This window comes from Anas acuta, chromosome 9 (assembly GCF_963932015.1).
Source record: "Anas acuta chromosome 9, bAnaAcu1.1, whole genome shotgun sequence".
NCBI classification, from domain to species: domain Eukaryota; kingdom Metazoa; phylum Chordata; class Aves; order Anseriformes; family Anatidae; genus Anas; species Anas acuta.
In genome coordinates this window covers 21460452-21478905 of record NC_088987.1, presented here as the reverse complement: position 1 = coordinate 21478905, position 18454 = coordinate 21460452, and the positions used below count along the sequence as shown (strand labels likewise).

Here is an 18454-nt window from a genome sequence, read left to right as displayed (position 1 = left end):
TAGAAAACCAGTGCCCAAAGGCCAATCCACTGATGATGACTGCAATTTCTCCCTCTAGTCTGCTGCTGAGATAGCAAGCAGCACAAAAGCCTGGGAAGCAAAGCAACGGGAAGGGTCCATTAATATACCGTGGCTCTCAAAGAATGGGTCATTGAAAATAAACCTATGCATTCTTTCCATCTTCAGTTTGCTATGTCTTGGTGTCTCAGCTGTCTGTATTCCAGAAGACTTACTTTCAACACCTCCAAAGACAATATATACCAGAGACCCCAAAAATTTGTACTCTGCCACATTCTGCCATTCTCACAGAGACATTTATGTTCCACATGAAATATCAGAACAAAGCAGCACACCTCACTTACCACCTTTGTTCTCAAATCACCCTCCAGGTTTTTGGCACAATCTTTCCTGCTAAAAACAGAGGTTTTGTTCCTGAACTGTGTGACCATACATAGATATAGATGAGTGTACAAACACGCATAAGCCAAGTTTACTGAAGAGCATGAAAGATTTTAACACCTTTCACTACATTTTCTTCTTAGAACTTTTAATATTCATTTACAGATTATTAAAATATTTATATGCAAAGCCTCTCTCTAGGTTAAGTGATGATAGCAGGGGTTATTAGCTAAAGGGACTTACAATCAGCACATCTTTCTAGCTTTCTAGAAATGAAAAGAAAACAAAGAAAAAAGTTTATCTTGGATTTCTTGAAACTAGACTTGGCATAGAGCCAGTTGTGGCAGCAGGGTTGTTGAGCCCGTTGTGGCATCTGCAGGTCTGCCTCCTGCTCCCCCTTGCCCTGCACTTCACTACTCATCTGAAGCAAACCTCAGAGCTCCAAGTGCACCATCATGAGACATTTTGGACCAACCAAGGATTGAAACACTGACCTCCAAAGCACAAAAGTATGAGTTCTTCCTGCTAAAACACCAGGCTCTCAAGCAAATGCATCCCATATGCACACATCCTCTGTGAACTGGGCACAGCTGGGGATACACACCACATAACACGCCCACACACGGATCCATAGGTCACCCAGCAAAAATGTGGGATGAACGGCTGAATACAGTGTTTGAACACAGTGACTCATAGCACAGCTTTTCTGCAGCTATGCAAAACACTAGAAACTTCTCAGCCACCCCAGAGAAGTCAGCAGCAAAATTTGAGTTCTGCAATCTCCTTGGGCTCCCTGGCTTGATCCTCTCTAAGCACATTTTCCTGATGCATCACAATCATCTATAGACAATTATCCCGAAAGCTCAGCAGTCCTGGGGATCTGCAAAGTTCTTGTTAAGCAGAGGTGCATTTTTACCTTCTTAGATGCTGTAATACACCTCACAACACTAACAAATTCCTTGAGTGGAAGAGCCTGACTGCTTTCTTAGTGCAATGGGATATTCCGGTCCACAAAGAGGCAGAAAACTTTGCCAACAAGAGATGTGAGAAAGAACCAAAAACATACCTTCCAGCTACAGGAGCTGCACTAAAGATGCCTTCCTCCCTTCCATGTTCTGAGAACAAGGAAGAAAATTGTGGGAGAAGGCCTCAGGGCCTTAAATGGCCCTGACCAGGCACACCTGGGGCCTCACCACAGAGACATGGTCCTCACAGCTGGTTCTGGCTGCGCGAAACCCAGAACAGAGCACAGGGAGCTCAACCCGCAGCTGTACAGGGACCAGTGGCCCCAGCCTGGGCAGGAGGTAGCCCCTGGGCCATGGGCAGGGGTGGAGGAGGCTGCAGGAGAGGCAGGCTGGGGAGATTAATGGTGATTAGTGCCCTGGAGGCCCTGAAGGGAGAAAAGCACTTGTGGCCTCTGGGAAGTAAAAGGAGATCTCATTTGTTAGTACTGTCTCTGAGCTTTATGTCTCAATGCTTCTGTTGAGACAGATTCCCCTTAAAATTGTCCTTTGAGTAGCGATGCAGATGTCAATGACTTATGTGTACTTTTAGGCAGACAGGAACATCAGCTGTGCAGCAGGTAAATGCATTTAGTGAGCTTCCACACTTCTGTAGTGCCACAGGATCAGGGCCTGGCAGTGGCCTGGCAGCTCATGCAACAAATCCTGTGGTTTTGCTCACTAGATTTATGAAAATGTCTCCATGCAAGCTGCTGTTTTTCTCTTGCCTCTGTTTGTTTACAGAGAAATCCAGGAACTGCTGATTATCCTGGCTCCCACAACTTCTGTCAACTAGCAAGTAAAGCAAGTCACATATTCATTTACAGATGCAAAGCCAGTACATTACATATTGCCCTTCAAGTATCAACAACTCCTAACGTACACAGGAATAGTTCAATGGCTGAGCATCAACTTGCAACAGATCTGAGGTAGCAAATAGTAAACACCAATTGCTAGGTGAAATTCAGGCAGACAACTGCATGCATACAGAATGGCTAGGTACCTGCTACTTCCACTAAGGTAAAAACTGTGTAATAGTTCCCTTTAAGATGTTCATATGCAAAATACTCAAACTGATGAGCTCTGGGACATCTTAGTAGCTTAATGAACTGTTTCACTTTTTTTTTTTTTTTATGTCTAGTACAGATGTGTCACACTGTATGCAGTGGGGATAAAATGATTTTATTCCTGACACATACAGACAACCTCTGTCTGTTCTTAACTGTGGAGAGCAGGGGGCTGTTTGTTTAAACTGTAGGCTGTCTGTTGGCTCTGATTCAGCCTCCCAGTTTCTCTAGTGATCATACTTGACTTGATGAAAGACTGAGATATTTCTAAGTCTCACGCCAAGATGTCCAAGCCCCTATCCAAACCAGGAAGGCCCCTGTCCTGATCACTTCAGGTTCCACAAGCTAGAAGGAGTCAGCGCTTGTGTAGGAAACCTCAAAACAAAGCAGCATGTTATAAACTGAGAGCTTTCCTATTTCTCTCACATTGCTCCCCACTTCTGAAGTTCAAGCCTTCTTATACATTATGTCCTATATTTTCATCCTTCCTGACTTTTCTGAAAGAATTTTTATTTTTCCCAGTAAAAGTAGACCTGTAAGAGAATTGAGCAAAATTGTGAGGCCAAACTCTCTTTCCCAAACTGGCCCCAAAGCCTAAGTTTAATAGTTGATGTTTCATAGGATTTTTCTCTGACATTCTGTCCATTGCACCTTACTCAGTACTAGCAGCTACTAAGAAAAAGACAAAACGTGTTCTCATCAAAACTCTTAGGTCTGTTTCCAGTTAAGGGTGCAGTAAAATAACATGTCATTTATAAATTGGATGGAAAAACCCAAAGAGATTTAAAGAGAGACTGGTTTCTTCTTGGAAAAATAAATATCATCCTAGCTCCACCTTTTCTTCTACACACAGGACAGACCAAGAAGAGCAGGGGAGGTCACATGGCTCTTTCTGTCAATGAGATGAATATTTCCTTTATGCTTGCACTAGAAAAGTTTGTAGCTAGCAGCACCTTTAACAATCACATTAAAGCAATGAGTGAGATACAATTATTGTCTTCAAATTGTTTTAAATATTGACAGAGGTGCCACATGACTAAGACCTACCTACAGTCCATGGCCAATGTGACCCTTGTCACCCAAACCACATAACTAGATCACGCTGTCCCACCTCTCTGTTTACCACATCTCCTCTCCTAGACTGCAAGTTCTGTAAGATAAGAGCAGCTTTTTTTTTTATCCCTCCCTTTAGGAGCTAGAAAATGAGGCCCCACCTTGACAGATTCATGACAGTAACTGCTTTTAGTCAAAAAATGATTTACAAAGTTTAAGTAAGTTGGCGTTTCCTCAAAAGTAAGCAAAACCAAAATGGCTTTGACTTGAAACAGAGCTGCTTCAGTAAAACATTTGCTTCTCGTAAACAGGGAAAGAAGAGAAAGGATAGGATATGTGATTTCCTGATTACATCCAAGAAGATGCAAGCTGATTTCTATCAAGTCCTGAAGGTATCTACATCTCATATCAGATGAGATATGCCTGGCTGCCGGGGTTCAGGATAGCAAAATCTTAGAGTGTCTTGATGTTAGTGTGCAACTTTATACAAGTTACAGTCATTGGAGCAGGAATTAAAATCCAGTATATTGTTGCCTATATGTATTTGCTAACCACTGGGCTAGAGAGTATTTGTCATATTTTGTTCTCTGGCTCAGGAAAAACATAGTCTATACTGTAAGGACATAGGTCCAATGGGAGAAATTGCGAGTGTACTGCCCTTTCTTCCTAAGACACTCAACAGCACTGTTAATTCAGTGGAATTGGATTATCCAGCTCCACCCAACCACAGATTGGAATTGACTCAGGGATTCCCAGTTTCTGGCCAAATGCGTTAACTACTGAGCTAAATAAAAGGGAACAATGACTGTCAAGACAAAAATAAATCCCAGGAGTAACTGGTTAGAGAATTTGACCTGAATTCATAAATAGTTCCAGGATGACCTAAATACCATTTTCCCAAACTTCTTAATCGCCAGCATTTTTTCCTTGCTTTGCAGACCATTCGGCTCATATGGAGTACCTCACTGTATGCATTTAAACATCAGCAAACATAAGAAGATAAAGTTTTATTTTTATACAGCTTAGATAGAAAGGAACTCACTTTGGGATTCATTAGTCCACACTTATAAAGCTGTCATTTGGTTTTCTAGAGTGACCATCATTGCAAACTTATCACTGCAAGTAACACAGCAGACAAAATGACCACAGTCATCCTCAAGAACAACATTCTCCCAAATTAAAGGTCACAAAACGCCTGACAGAATTGCCCTTTTCATAAGTCACTGGAAATATTAAAACTCCTGAGAATAGAGGATGACATGGTATCATCCTCAGACACAAAGCAAAACGAAAGGGCACCTAATTAGAGGTTCACAAATATCAACAAGGCAAAGTTGAAGGAGACTTCAGCCTGTGGGAAAGAACAGCTTTCAATTGCCACGTGCTTGAGGTCATAGCTATGATCTCTACCACAAACCATCCACGTCTCTTCTCCACCTCCATGGACATGGCCAACAGGTAGTACAACATGGTAAGAGGGAGAAGTGTTGGCTAAGCATCTCCATGTTGTTTTTTATCCTACAAAATTAAGCTTTGTAAAGTACAAGCAGACATCAGAGCTATTTGCATTAAAGACACAGCAATGATAAAACATCCATTGGATGCACTCAGTGCATCGTTCACCAGGCTTTTCAGAGCTGGATGGCAAATATTATCAGTTAAATAGGGCTTGACAAGCCTAGCAACTGGAGGATTTACTCAGATGGGGGATACGTAATTAAGCAATAAAGTGTACCATGCCACGCTTGCTGGGGAGTAATAACATGCCTCAGGGGGCATTAAAAACTGTAAAGCTGCAAGCAATGGCACCCGAGAGGTGAAATTATGAAGAAAATCACAAGTGTATTGCTCTTGTTGTGAGCCTGGTAGTTAAGGGCCTGCCTGGCACCCACCGGGCCATCCTGGCCTGGCCTGGCAGGACCTTCCCCTCAGCCACGCATGGAGGCAGCCACTGCCACAACCAGCCTGCCACCATACATGGGCCCCCCCAGCGCAAAAGGCCTTAGGTGGAGGCACTGGGATGTCCTCAGCCCAAAATCCCACTGGAACAACCCCCCAGTGAAAATCTCCCTCCTAGGCCCCAGTAGCACTTTAAGGTCTGTGCAGCACTTGCAGCCCTGCACCAAGCTGTACCTTGTCCAGAGGCAGTAATTCTCATTTCATTTTTTGTTTGTTTGTTTTTCATCACCTTACAGTTCCTTCTGGAAGTTTAGTGGCATAATTAAGAGAATGCTTTCCAATACCTTTCAGTTGCTCCATGCCTATAAGGAATATGTCTGGAAGGCCACATAGAAACACCATATGAGGGCAACCAGAAGGCCAGGACATGTCTGCCCTATTTCTGCAATAGTTAAGTTTTAATTCCCAACAGGTTAACCCCTGTTGGGGTCAGAAGGGGTGCTGGGGTGCCCCAAGAGCCCCCTGCCTGCCCTGCACAGGGAAGGGCCATGGTGTTGGTGTGGCACCACTGTGCCAGGGCAAAGCAGGAAGAAAACTGAAGGGGAAAAAAAAGCATATGTGAAAGGTACACTAAAACAAGCTATGGTATTAACCACCCTTTGGGGAAGTCTGTGACTGAAGGCAAGGAAAAACGTGTGAGAGAAGAAACGAGTGACTAAGGATGGCATCACGTTGCAGAGCACCCTAACAGCTGGCAAAACACTCAGCAGTTCATAGGAGAAACCCTCCAGCAAGACAAGCCAAGAACAAACCCCACATTTATCAAGTTGACAAATATACAAAGTTAACAAATTAAGATTTGTTTTACTACTTTAATTTTATTTCTACTATTCTATACAAGAAGAGACCTATGAAACGCAGGTAGTTCTGGGGAGAACAGGGGACTCCATGGAAACCAGAGCACTGGGCTGGAAGACGCTAGATGGAAGGAATTGGGGCAAGCAGTTATGTGTGCAAGGATGAGCTGTCCTAACAAGTCTTCAGAGCTTCTATTTTAAACATTTAACCAAAGAAACCGCTTCCTAAACACATTAGCTGTGACTTTACAACTCAGCATGGGTTCTCCAACTCATCCCATTGTGCTTTAACACGCACATCCAGTGACTGCATGGGGAAATAGTGAATTTCAGGCAATCTTCAAAATTAGGGGAGCAGCGACAGCAACTATGCACTTGCAAAATAAGCCAGTTCCTGCATACTTAATCTCATAGCACTTTGGGTATACGTGAAGTCATTATTTACACACACAAATAATGTCACCAATAACATGGAAAGATCAGGAGAAGAGGGAAACAAGGCTAATGTGGGTAGCTGACATTAGAGCATGGTGCTGTTTTCCCTGTCTTGCTGGCTGCTTGCAACCCAGTCTTTCCCTAGGGCTTTGTAGCACAGTGACTTTTATGGACTAGGGTTTAGATGGAACAGTTTGGCCTTCAGATGCAACAATAGCTTACGTGCAAGACTCCTTAAAAGCATGGGTCTCTGGAGGGGAACATGAGGATGTCTACAGGAATGAGTTGGCTGTGGCCCGAAGCAGCGGAGCAGATTTGTGTAATCCTATCCCTTATAGACCAAAGAGAGGAGTTAATCATTTTCCAGGCAGTGCTTCAAATTGGATCACTAGGGATATCTGTGAGGATTCCAAAAGAAATGTTCCTGACTGCCATTAATGTGCTCCCAGTGACGTATGACACACACACACAAATCAGCAGCTAGCCTGGAAAAAAAATCAGCTTGTGTGCAAAGGTGCATTTAAAGCAAATGACATCACAAGGGACCCATTAATTTCCAGGACAAATAATGACTCCTACTGCTGTTCCACGTGTGCCCCAGCAAAGGGGCGCAGGAGCTGGATGCAGGGCATGCATACAGTCCAGCTTCCATCCTTGAAAACTCCAAGGGGCCATGCTCTGTTTCCATAACACTTTTTACATGCTTACTTTTATGAGTCTCTTGATGACAATCTAAATCCTGCCTGTTCTTCAATAAACCATTAATCTCCCAGATAGAGTTCAGGGAAGTTGCTGTGTAGCAATAAAGTGCGTGTTTCCAGAGCTCAGAAGGAACAACAAAAAAAGTGAAAGGGAGTGACATTGTTTTTACAAGACAACTTCCTGGCTTGGGTTTGAGGGGCATGCAGGGTTATCTTCCCTAAATACTACCTGGAGCCTGCCCCCGACCTCCCTGAACTGTAATGCCACTTTGCAGGTAACATTCATGAGAACAAAATCCACCTCTCCAAAATAAGAGTTAGTGAAAGGAAGGGACTGGTCATTTGCTGCATGAAATTGCCACCCTGATGGCACAGGGACAACGTTCAGAGCTCAGGAGCCTGGGAGCCTTTTGCGAGCAGTAGTACTGGGACTGTGCCTTGGTGAGCAGATCCCAGGTGAGGACAGTCAGTGCTCATCATGGCTCTGCCAGTCCACCAGACCTGGCATGGAGGTCAGTGGTTTCACTACCTAACTCATATTGCCCAATTCAGATGCTATCTGTTGCTTTTGCAGGCTGAAGCATAAAATGTCTCCTCTTTATCTTCAAACTGCCTCCTTTCGGTGTGCTGAGGGTACCAGTCTCACAGAGACAGCATTGCAAAAACCAGTAAATCCCCACATCAAGCTTGGCTAGTCCTGTCCTGGGTTTGCATTTGAACTGGTGACCCACAGTAGAAGTAACAAGTTCTGGGCCCCACTTTATAACAGGAAAAGTTAACACAATCACTTGTGCTTCCAGGCCCCTATAAAATTGATGTTAACCATATGTCAGCATGTGAATTGCATGTAGATGTTAGGAAAGCACGTTCCACGCCACTCAGAAGAGGTGGTAGCAGTCAGCATTAGAAGTGCCAAGGAAGAGAAAAAGTCATGCTCGACCTGACTTGACTGCCATAAGCTGTCTTCAATGCAGAAAAGAAAAAGAAGATAAGGATAGGGCTGAAAAAAAAAAAAAAAAAATCAATCAAAAAAAAAAATCCCTGGGCTACAGCCCTACAGAAAAATGGTAGTGAGAGGAAGACAACAGGTACATCAGGGGCATACAGACAGAATTCTTTTTATTGGCCTTTCCCAGTTCAAACTGGCACAGTTATCAACAGAGAAAGAGGGAAAAATCACTTTCTGTCTAGACATAAACACAAGGACAAAAGGAGCCTCGTCATTTTCCTCCAAATTCTTATGTCTGTAATCCTTCCCTGGCATACATGTATCTCACAAATATTCCTATACAGGATGCTTTTAATCTTGCACCTTTAATCTGCCTATTCCACATGAACATTATGTTCTTGCTTTTTACTGATAATAGTGCTTCACAGGACAAACAAAAGGTCATGGAAGAGAAACTTTGGAAAAAAAAAAAGATCTTTTCACTACCAAAACATGATATTTCCAATGCCCTCCATAAGCCTTAATACAATAGTAATGTGTAACTGTAAATATTCACCCAAACACAAAATATAGCACCTTTAGCCCACCTGAAGCAGTAAAAACCTTGAGCAGCCAGCTCAAAAGCAATATTTTTTCTTGCCACTGCAGCACAGTGACCATTATGATGCTGAGTTGTGTCAGCAGCCATTTTCATCTCACCAGCAATGACTCTCAGCAGACACAAGTTGCTCAATCCTTTTCATCCAGTCTTTCATTCACATTGATTTATAACAGCTTAATGAATATCAGACAAAAAAAAAAAATCACAGTGAAAATTTGAGGTACACATCCTGTCCATAGAGTACTTAATTAGATGTGACTGAAGTTAATTATGTTTAACACTCATCAGCTTGACCCCAAGTGAAAGCACTTGACAGAGCTGTTGCTGCTCTTCCTTTGGTGAAAGCATGATGAGCAGTTCCTCAGTAAATATGGGTAGGTGCTACCATCACAGCACCCATGAGCCCCACTGTCATTTCTTAGATGACATTCACCCATTTAACCAAAGTCAACAGAAATATAAAGGTCATCATCAGCATCCTCTAGAGTAAAATGCTATGCAGCTGATAAAAATCAACAATCACAGCACACATGTACAACCCAAGACTTCCCACAGCTTTCTCTTGCAGGGCTGTGTGTGGAAAGTCACTTCTGGAGGAGCATCCAGGTGGTGTTGGGCTTTTAGCAGTGCCAGCACCGCTGCCTGCTGCCATAAGCGTCAAGAGTGTTCCCTGCTTCCCTGTGCAGCAGGAGCACAATGCCATCAGGCTGGAAAGCAGTTAATGACACTCATTAGCCTGCTGTTGCTGGCAGGAGTGGCAATAGCAGTGGTTCATTTTGTGGCATTATGTATCTGGAAGGAAAAGGATGAGATGATGCTCCACTAAAGTCTTGAAAGATACAACACTGGGGCTTGTCTAAAATTCATATATAATCTATCTGCTACTCTGTAGCTCCATACCTCTTATTAAAAAATAATCAGCAGTTCTTTTCATTCTTCCATTTTACAGGAGACCTTGATCAGGTTATCGTGTTCTGAGGAGAGAGAGCGAGCAGGGGGATATCCATCCTTAGAGGCACACAGTTTACATTTCTTCCTAAAGAGAAGGAAAGACTGGTCTTTTGTGTATTCTCTAGGATGGAATTCAGAATCCCTTGTGAACATTGAGTGTCTCACATCCTCTTGCCTGTGCTGTGCAGCTAATATTTTCATTGCTGGGATGAGACACAGCTGTCCCAGGGAGGGCTAGGCTGGGGAGCAGCACCAGAGCAGGCTTGCATTTGGAGGTAAGCTGCAGGGGATGGAGACATCAACTGCTGGCCCCAGCTGAACAGCTGGCGGTCATGCCAGAGGAAGTTCTTTGTATTTTGTGGTTCCTTCTCTGAGTGAAAAGAGAAACAAGTCATCTGTCTTGTCTCCCTTTCTGTCAGAGCTCAGCACCCTGAGATTCTCAACGCAGTTATTTTACATCAGCCTTAGGCAGCAAAGAGGTGCTCTTCTGTAAAGTTTATAAAGGAGAATATTAGCCAAAGCAAGCAATTTTCCAGAGTACCACAGTGAACCTGGAGGAGGGAAGGGATCTGAAATTGGTCTTTCATATCTCGGGCTGCTGTCCTGTGCACTGGCACCTCTTCTCTCGTGTCAGTGAAGCAAAAAAGCCCTGCTCCATGGCTCCTGCTGACCTAAGCAGACCCAGTGGGATGAGCTGCACACTTCCAGACAGTCAGAGATGCTAGCAAGCATCATTTGTTGCCAGTGGTTACTTTAGCATCTAATGGTATTAAGGAGGGCAAAAAAGTTCATTGTTCCTACGTGGGCAGATTTATTTATTTATATCATTTCTTTCATCTGAGAATCGCAGGCATTTCGTGTCTATCAAGAACACATCATATTCTCACAGCCAGGAATTTAAGTAGCATTATCTGATAAACAAGTGAATCACAGGATAATTAAACAGGTTACTCAGGAAAAGGGATGGGAAAGCAGCTTGTAATATATACCATATCGCCTCCTTCTCTTAGTCACTTGTTGAGACAGCGAAAAGCCTCAGTCTAACCTGGCCTCATATCAACTAAAACCCCACCAAAGCCCAACAAACCAAACCAAAACAAACAAGCAAACAAACAAAATCCACTTGAAAACTGGTGCTCATGGTTCGCATTGATTTGGTATTATTTGTGTTATTTTTCATTTTCTTCCTTTTGTTGAGATGGATACAGAAGTGTCAATATACTTAAGGGCTAATATACAAAAAGGCTTATCTTGCAGCTATTTTGGCTGTGTGCAGTAGGAACTGCAGCGGTACATAAAAATGGAAAGAATACAAAATCAAATAAACCAAATACACAGACAAATATGATCAGTGTTTTAAAAAACAATAGCTTAAACAATGTTGTTTGTTTTTTTTTTCTTCTCAGATCCAAAAATTCTAAATCTAAAATGCAACCATGAACATAAATAATCTTCCCACTAGAACAACAAGGTCCAAAAATATTATAACACAAGAGCAAGTCAACAGCCATGGGAGAGCTTGGTCCAGCTTTGGCACAATTGTACCTGGCACAATTGAGTGTACTGCTCTGCACCCCCTTTGGCCATCTTCATCCTTTGTGAGGTTTGGAAATACTGAGATGAAAATTAAAGCTGGGTGGTTTAATCTTCTCCAAGATTAAATGGATGTGATAAAAGTAACTGACACTCACATTTGGGGACTTGTGTGCTCCTTGTCCTTGAGCAATACACCTACTCTTGTCCAACTTCAATCACTCAGCACTTGGAGATGACAGTAACAGTTTATCTGCTTCCTTCCTTTCCAACCCTGTGAGAATTGATTTGATTGTTTGGGTAGGTGTGGGCGCATGTATGAGAAAGAGACAGATCTAGGGGAGCCCACTGCGAGAGGGCCAAGCTGGGGAGAGAGGTTTTGAGTTGAGATGAAACACAGGAGGCTCCTGGCCTCACTTACCACGGTCTGTGACTTGCACTCCAGCCCTGGGAAAGTGAAGTCTTCTCCACTTCGTTAACCTTCCCTCCCTGCTTAACTCTTTCCCTGGCCTTGTGCACGGGGAAGGGGGAGGTTCTGCATTTCCACATCAATTATTCAGCAGGTTTGAGCTGTTGAATGAGTAACCTCACAGGCACAGCTGTATGGCATCCGCTGGTGGGTTTTGGGACTGAAAATCAGCCAGCTACCATCACAGACTCCAAAGCAATGATCTTGAAAGCTAGGGTTTGTATTTACAGTAGGTCCTGGAAATAAACCACACGAGTCTGCCACACGTGGCCAACGTTTCCTGGTCTATCAAAGGAGGTATGTGTTATCTATTCCAGCAAGTGTTTGAGGCACAGCACTACCAGGAAGTGGGAGCCTAATTGCTGTGTTCTTTCAAGAAAGTGCATTTGTAAAAGTAAAACCATCCCAATTCAGTTCAATTACAATCAATTATCATTGCCTTCAAGAGAAGATCTATTAGCTGTGAATCTGGTTTAACTTACTGAAGCACACTGCAAATGTCTATTATTTTTGAGAATGAAAAAAAAAAGAAAGGTTATTACCACCTTTTTCTCCTTAGTAGCCAAGCAGATTTTGAGACAAGCTTAATGGGAGCAATTTTCATCTTTCTGTCCATAGCTTTTCAAGGCTAGCAATGTTTCTTCTATTTCAGAGCACTAACGACCTGACAGCCTTGGACACCAGGCTGTCTTCAAGACATCATTACACTCAGTTGCACATGCAAATTAACTTTTAAAGCCTTTTTTTTTTTTTTTTTTTTTTTTTTTTTCCCCTAGTGCCATCAGAATACTTATTTGGGCAAAGAGAAATGCCCTAGTAAATGGATACATGCCCAACTATCACATATGCTCTCTGAGCCCCACAGGCCAAGGATAGCTCCATAGCAGTCCACGACATGGTGGTCACAAGTTCATGCTTACCAGCTCGCTTCAGTGTAAATAGACCCCAAAGCAAATGGTGTTTCCCTTTGTAGCAGGGAATTTAACACAAGAAACTGCTGGAATAACGTAGCTTTTTGATCCACAAAGTGGAGCTGTAATTTACATTTTCCTCTGTTTTTCCTTCTTATCACCAGTGCTGTCAGACACGGTTTGATTCATTGTTGTGGCAATGGAAACACTGAGCCGCGTGGGTACATGTGGAAGATGCAGCATTACTGACCTGCTTTTCCAGGACATGGTGGATGTCCCAGGAGATTACACTGCTGCTTGCATAGCTGATGGGTAGCTTTACGTCCACAGAAGCTTTTGAGCAGGCTCCAGAATGATTTGATAGGGAGGGAGTGAGGAGAGCAGAGTACAAGGGAACAGGTTTTGTGGGAAAGTGAGCAGATATAACCTTATAACAACATGATTTTTGAAGCAGTCTAAAATTCCCCCCATGCAAGTAGGTCTCAGCCAGTGCCTGTGACCCCATCCATACTGTCACAGCTTGGAGGAGATAGGGAAGTGCAAAGTTGCCTCTAAACACTTCCGCCCTTCGCTGGGAGCCAGAATCCTGAATCCTCCCCTGTCCCTGCTGCTGGAAATGACAGAGCAGCAGTGAGACCCGTGGTCACAGCTTGTGGCAAAGCCAGCTACGTACCACGGCCAAGTACTGGAAGTCAGTGGGAACAACAACCCATGTCAGATACTTGCAGTAACCTCAACCCTATCCCACGCAATTTGCTACAGTGAAGAAAAAAAAAAAAAAAAAAAGCTTTCACAGGAGCTTGTCAGTTTTGCCAGCCTCTTCAATGGGTAGGCAGTAGCCCCAGGTCTCAGGTCTCTGCAAGAAGATTCAGCATCACTGCAGCCCTGCCTGCACGTGGGCAGGAGCTGGGAGCAAGGAATTTGCCCAGCACAGAGCCTGGGTAGCACAGGAGTGCCCAGCCCAGCCTGTGACCATCCTGCAATGCTGCGGTGCTGCCAAACACAAGGAGTCCTTTCCAAAGAGGCTAAGAAAAAGATCCTGTAGCGATTTTGCTCAGTCCCATTTCTTGAAATCTATTTGAAATTGTGAACAAACACGGACACTTTTCCAGGGAATGTGTTTCTTTATTTAAATAAAAATTAGTGCCAGTAGAAACAATAAACCTTAAATACATGAGACAATTATATACAACTCAATGTTAGGAATTATATACATCAGGTTTTTACAGATACAAATACATCTATACCAAAGTAGGAGGATGAAGGAGAAAGCAATGGAAAATGTGACAACTCACGCATGTCAGTCTCGTTTGGAAAGTTTCAGGATTCAAGTGATTCCAGGCAAGGTGCCAAACTGAATTTGGCTTCTTTCAAAACTTAAAACAGCCCCTTTTGGAGTAAATCTACCAAAAAGCTTTATATGGTCTGATCCAAAGTTCACTGAAGTCAATGGAAAAACTCCCGCTGGCTTCAGGCTGAACTGGATCAGGCCCCTTCCGAGCACAATGGAGCCTTTGTTCTGCGGCCTGGGGGCACCTCTGCAGGATCATCACACCGCATCAGCCCTTCCAGCCAAGCACCTCTCTCCCTCCGAAACGAAACGGCAGGCAGACAGCAGACTCTCGCCTCAGCTTGTTCCTGCTCTTCAGCACTCATTTTTCAAGCTGTCTCTCAAGCTCTAATGCCAGTGGATAAATCACAGAGCTATTTTAACACAGGAAATATCTGGAGACATTTTGCAAGCGTTTCTGCTGTGCAACACTGTAGATTCAGGCTCTTTAGCCCTCATGCTTCAGAATTAATCCAAACATACTAATAAGTTATTATAAAATATAAAGTATGATTGAAATAACCATACATTGCTACAATATTAACATTACTTCCTTTAACAGTGCAATAATTTAGTAACTAAGTTCACAAGCATTTGAAAAACCACAGTACCATTAAATTAGGGGGGGAAGTTTGTGGTAGTTTTAAAAACTAGTTACTAATGACTTTAGAGAAATGCATGTGTCACATGCAAGATGGAAAAAAAAAAAAAAAGACATAATGCAATGTTTATCTACACTGGCTTAAATAGAGCAGAAAGGCCAGATTATTTAGTGATGTAAATGGGCACAGTTTTACTGACCTCAGATGGAGAATATGACTACAACAGAGAAGCACAAAATCTTGTGCCTGTCCCCTAAAGTCAGTAGGATGTTGCTGGTGACTTCAGTAGGGCCAGGATTTCACCCCCATTGGGTTAAATTCTATTCCGAATTCCACCCATTTTTCAAGGGATGTAAAAGAGCAGCATTTGTTCAAGCCTTTCTAGATCTTGCACCTTGTAACAAAGATCTTTTGATTTTTATTTTTATTTAAACTTATAGATCTTTGCCTTTAGTGATCAAATATACATGTCTTTAAAAAATACAAAAGAAAAAAAAATCCTACTATTAGCTGAGTCAATAGGTGGATTGCAGCAGAAGTTGGCATACATGAACCAGCCAGCACAGGTACAACTTAAGCAAAGACAGATGTAGTGGCATGGATCTGAACCTAGGCTTTACAAACGTCCTGGAAATACAGAGTCTCCTTTCCTCTTTTGTTCCCCTCTTTCATTCTTTCTGTGCCTAAAGTCAATCTCCAGCCATGCATCAATCTTCCTTCAACACCAGCATCAACAAAGTTTCAGCCTTTGAGGCCATTGAACAAATCTGCTGTTGGGTGTAGTTTGTTATAGGAAGAAAAAAAAAAGAAAAAAAAAGTAAAATTAATTCTAGTCTATCACAGTTTTGTGTGAATGAGCATCACCATCATCTTTTACAGCCAGGTTCTTGTGCTAGGGTAACTTCTCTAAACATTTCCCAGATATTTTCAGAATTCTGAAATATGCAGAGATATGCCAGGAATAGTTACCTCATCAGAAAATATATATGTATGTATATATATCCTCCTTGTTCTTAGCTCTTATTGTAGGAAATAATAATGGAGAAAATAACATTAAGCATCCCAATTATGTGCAAGTTACATTTTGGAGCTTGGTACCACTGCTTCCTTGTCCTGCTAGCTCTCAGGAAAGCCTCGGGCCCCAGGGCACAGATACTGGTGGAGTTACTGGAGAGCAGGAAAGTTGAACCACAAGTTCTTAGTGGGAGCTCCACTCATGCTTCAGCTGCTGACCAAGGGAGCCCGGCAGGTGCTAGGAGTTCTTGTGGATGTTTTCTGCGGAGCCCTCGCTGCTCTCGTTGAGGAGTGTTTCTGACACTTCCCCCAGCTCAGCATCCAGCACTTCCTCCTGGATGGTGAAGTGCACGTCTGGGGACGAGGACTCGGAGCTCACGCTGCTGCCTTCCATCGAGCAGATGGCACAGGACAGGGATGGCACCATGCTCTCCTGCAGCATGTTCAGCATCATGGGGATCTGCACAGACTTCAGCCCCGATATGGTTGGTAGAGGTTTCACAGCTTCCCCCCATTCTCTCTCCTCATCTTTGTAGAGCAGAAGCAAGTTCGACTTCCTCTCTTTTCTTTTGGATTTCATGTAGCCCAGCATTATCCCTATCAGGAAGATCCCATAGAAAGACATGACGATCAGGATGTAGAAATACTCATTGCTGTTGTTCTTCTCTGTGTTGCGGGATTCAGCATTAAGCATGGCTGAGGTCACGTTTGCATGGTCCATCTTCAGCATGGAAACCGTATTACCACAGCTAAAGCCTGAGGGAGAATTGGTGTGGATACAGAGATCAAACTTCAGATCAAAGATTTAAAGAAACATCTAAAGAAATATACCCCCAAGCTATTCTTTATTACTTGTTACTGCAGGCTTGCAGGACACACCTGATTGAAGCTTGCTGTCTGTCATACCTCTGCAGTAATATTGTAACCGAATGAACTGATACCCAGATAAAGAGAACATCAGAGGGAAATAAGACACTTATATTAAACCATAGTAAGTAATATTCTGAAGTATAAATCCCCCAATCCACATAAATAAAGAAAAAAGAAAACTAAATAGAAAGAGTCTGCCAGGCACTTAAACATAGTTTTGTACTATTTGACCATGTTTCCATAGGGGGAGAAAGCTTATAAGTGTTATTTTACTGAATGGTGCAGGAAAAAATCAAAAAGCAACTTACGTCGGTATGCAAATAATTCCTCCCTTTGCAAAGCTCAGGAGACCTTTCCTCTCCCAAATGCCGGGTGCTCTGAAAACTTTCCTCTGCTGCAGTTGGAATAAATAGCTCTCAAGAAATGTTTCATCACGTGTTTTAGAGGCACAGTTTATAATAGTTTTGTGTTGGAGTCAACAGATGAACTTGAAGGATTGCAGTTCAACCCACTGAACTCTTAACAGCTGTGAAAAGAAAAAGAGTTGGGAATTCAGATTTTACTCTTTCCTAACCAGCTCAGCACCGGCTCTTTCACCTTCCAAATCTGTTCCTTTCACTGCCATCCCAACTGCTAAGTGTGACCTGCTGCCCCGGGAGCTACTGTGCAGCAGGAAAAACCAGCAAGCCATTATCCTGTGCTGGTCATAAATTATAGAAAATATGCATTTGGGTTTTATAGTGGCTTCTTTCATGTCATTTACATGCCTGCTATGCACACAGTTTTCCCTGAGGAGACAAGGGAGGAAACAGGTTATTTTCTTTGCCTGGGACTGGTGACAGAGCCTTGCCAAGCGTGCACAGAACAAAGTGGTGACTTGGGTCTCACGCTGCAGATCCACTCTGCGTGGGGCACAGGGCTGTGGAGAACAGGGCGCTGGGTCTGCAGGGAGGTCTGGAGGATGGGGGGGGTTGCTGGTGCCATCCCACTTCAGGCATCCAAGCAGCATTGATGGGGTTTTGGTTCCTCACATCATCAGTGGAAAGACACAGCCTCCTCCAGAGGGCAACTGCGAGTTAGCAGCTCCCTCCTCCCTCCGTTTGTAGGAGGCAGCAATTTCACAGCCGGCCTGCTCCTTATGCATAAATCGGACAGGACCGTGGAGTTAATGTGGATTTTAGTGTGACGGGACGTTAACCACTTCTGGGCAGAGGTGAGTCGCTTCTGCTCCATGAGTCACTGCTGTACCCACTGCAGCCTCCTGCGGGGCTGAGCAGCACACCCTGGGCTCCCCGGCCTGCTGCAGAGGGCAGAGCTGGGATGCAGACTGGGATGTGCAGCGTTCCCACATCGGCTCCGTGGTACAGGAGGCGCTGAGACCCTTTTCAACACGTAAGCAACAGTATAGGCCATGGGAAGAAGGAGGCCCTGCTTGCACCTTGGGGATTTCACTTCCTTATCCCTCTCCATCCCCATTCTTCACACACAAAACCCAATTAGTCAGGCCCCACATATGTAATGTGAATGTCACCCCTTCTGCAAAGCTTCAAGGATGTTTATGTAACAGGACACTCCACTTCCAGAAAACAGTTGACTGGTGCTGGAGTTTCCCGATGGTAGGTCTGGTTTGTTGGTTTTGGGTGCTGTTTTTTTTTTTTTTGAGTTCCCCCCACCCCACTAGTCACTTGTGAATTCTTTGCATAGATGGCAAATTCTTTTCCAGACTCTGCCCTCACAGTCCCTCTGAGGTAAAGGCAGCTAGGCTTAACCTCTCTTAACATGTAGGAAAAAGCAAGGGAGAGCAGTTAAGCC

At 43.5% G+C, this 18454-nt stretch overlaps 1 protein-coding gene and 1 long non-coding RNA gene across 9 annotated transcripts in view; both read right to left on the bottom strand.

Annotated features, from left to right (window-relative positions):
• LOC137861076 (uncharacterized) overlaps positions 1 to 12045 on the bottom strand; it is a 103922-nt gene extending 91877 nt beyond the window's left edge. For 4 of the 8 annotated variants that reach the window (XR_011099351.1, XR_011099352.1, XR_011099355.1 and 1 more), the window contains exon 1: positions 1466 to 1544. This is a non-coding gene — a long non-coding RNA (uncharacterized lncRNA). Of the gene's footprint in view, positions 1 to 1465; positions 1545 to 8948; positions 9755 to 9862; positions 9999 to 10070; positions 11528 to 11604; positions 11721 to 11867 lie in introns of those variants that run through there. The other 4 variants (XR_011099358.1, XR_011099356.1, XR_011099354.1 and 1 more) reach the window with 4 other exon arrangements.
• Positions 12046 to 13930: 1885 nt separating this feature from the next.
• Positions 13931 to 17175, bottom strand: KCNE4 (potassium voltage-gated channel subfamily E regulatory subunit 4). Its single transcript, XM_068692198.1, has 2 exons — positions 16951 to 17175; positions 13931 to 16528 (listed from the first exon to the last, which is right to left on the bottom strand). The coding sequence occupies exon 2, from the start codon at positions 16500 to 16502 to the stop codon at positions 16011 to 16013; it is 492 nt and encodes a 163-aa protein (XP_068548299.1). The 5' UTR covers positions 16503 to 16528; positions 16951 to 17175; the 3' UTR covers positions 13931 to 16010.
• Between the last annotated feature and the right edge of the window lie 1279 nt (positions 17176 to 18454).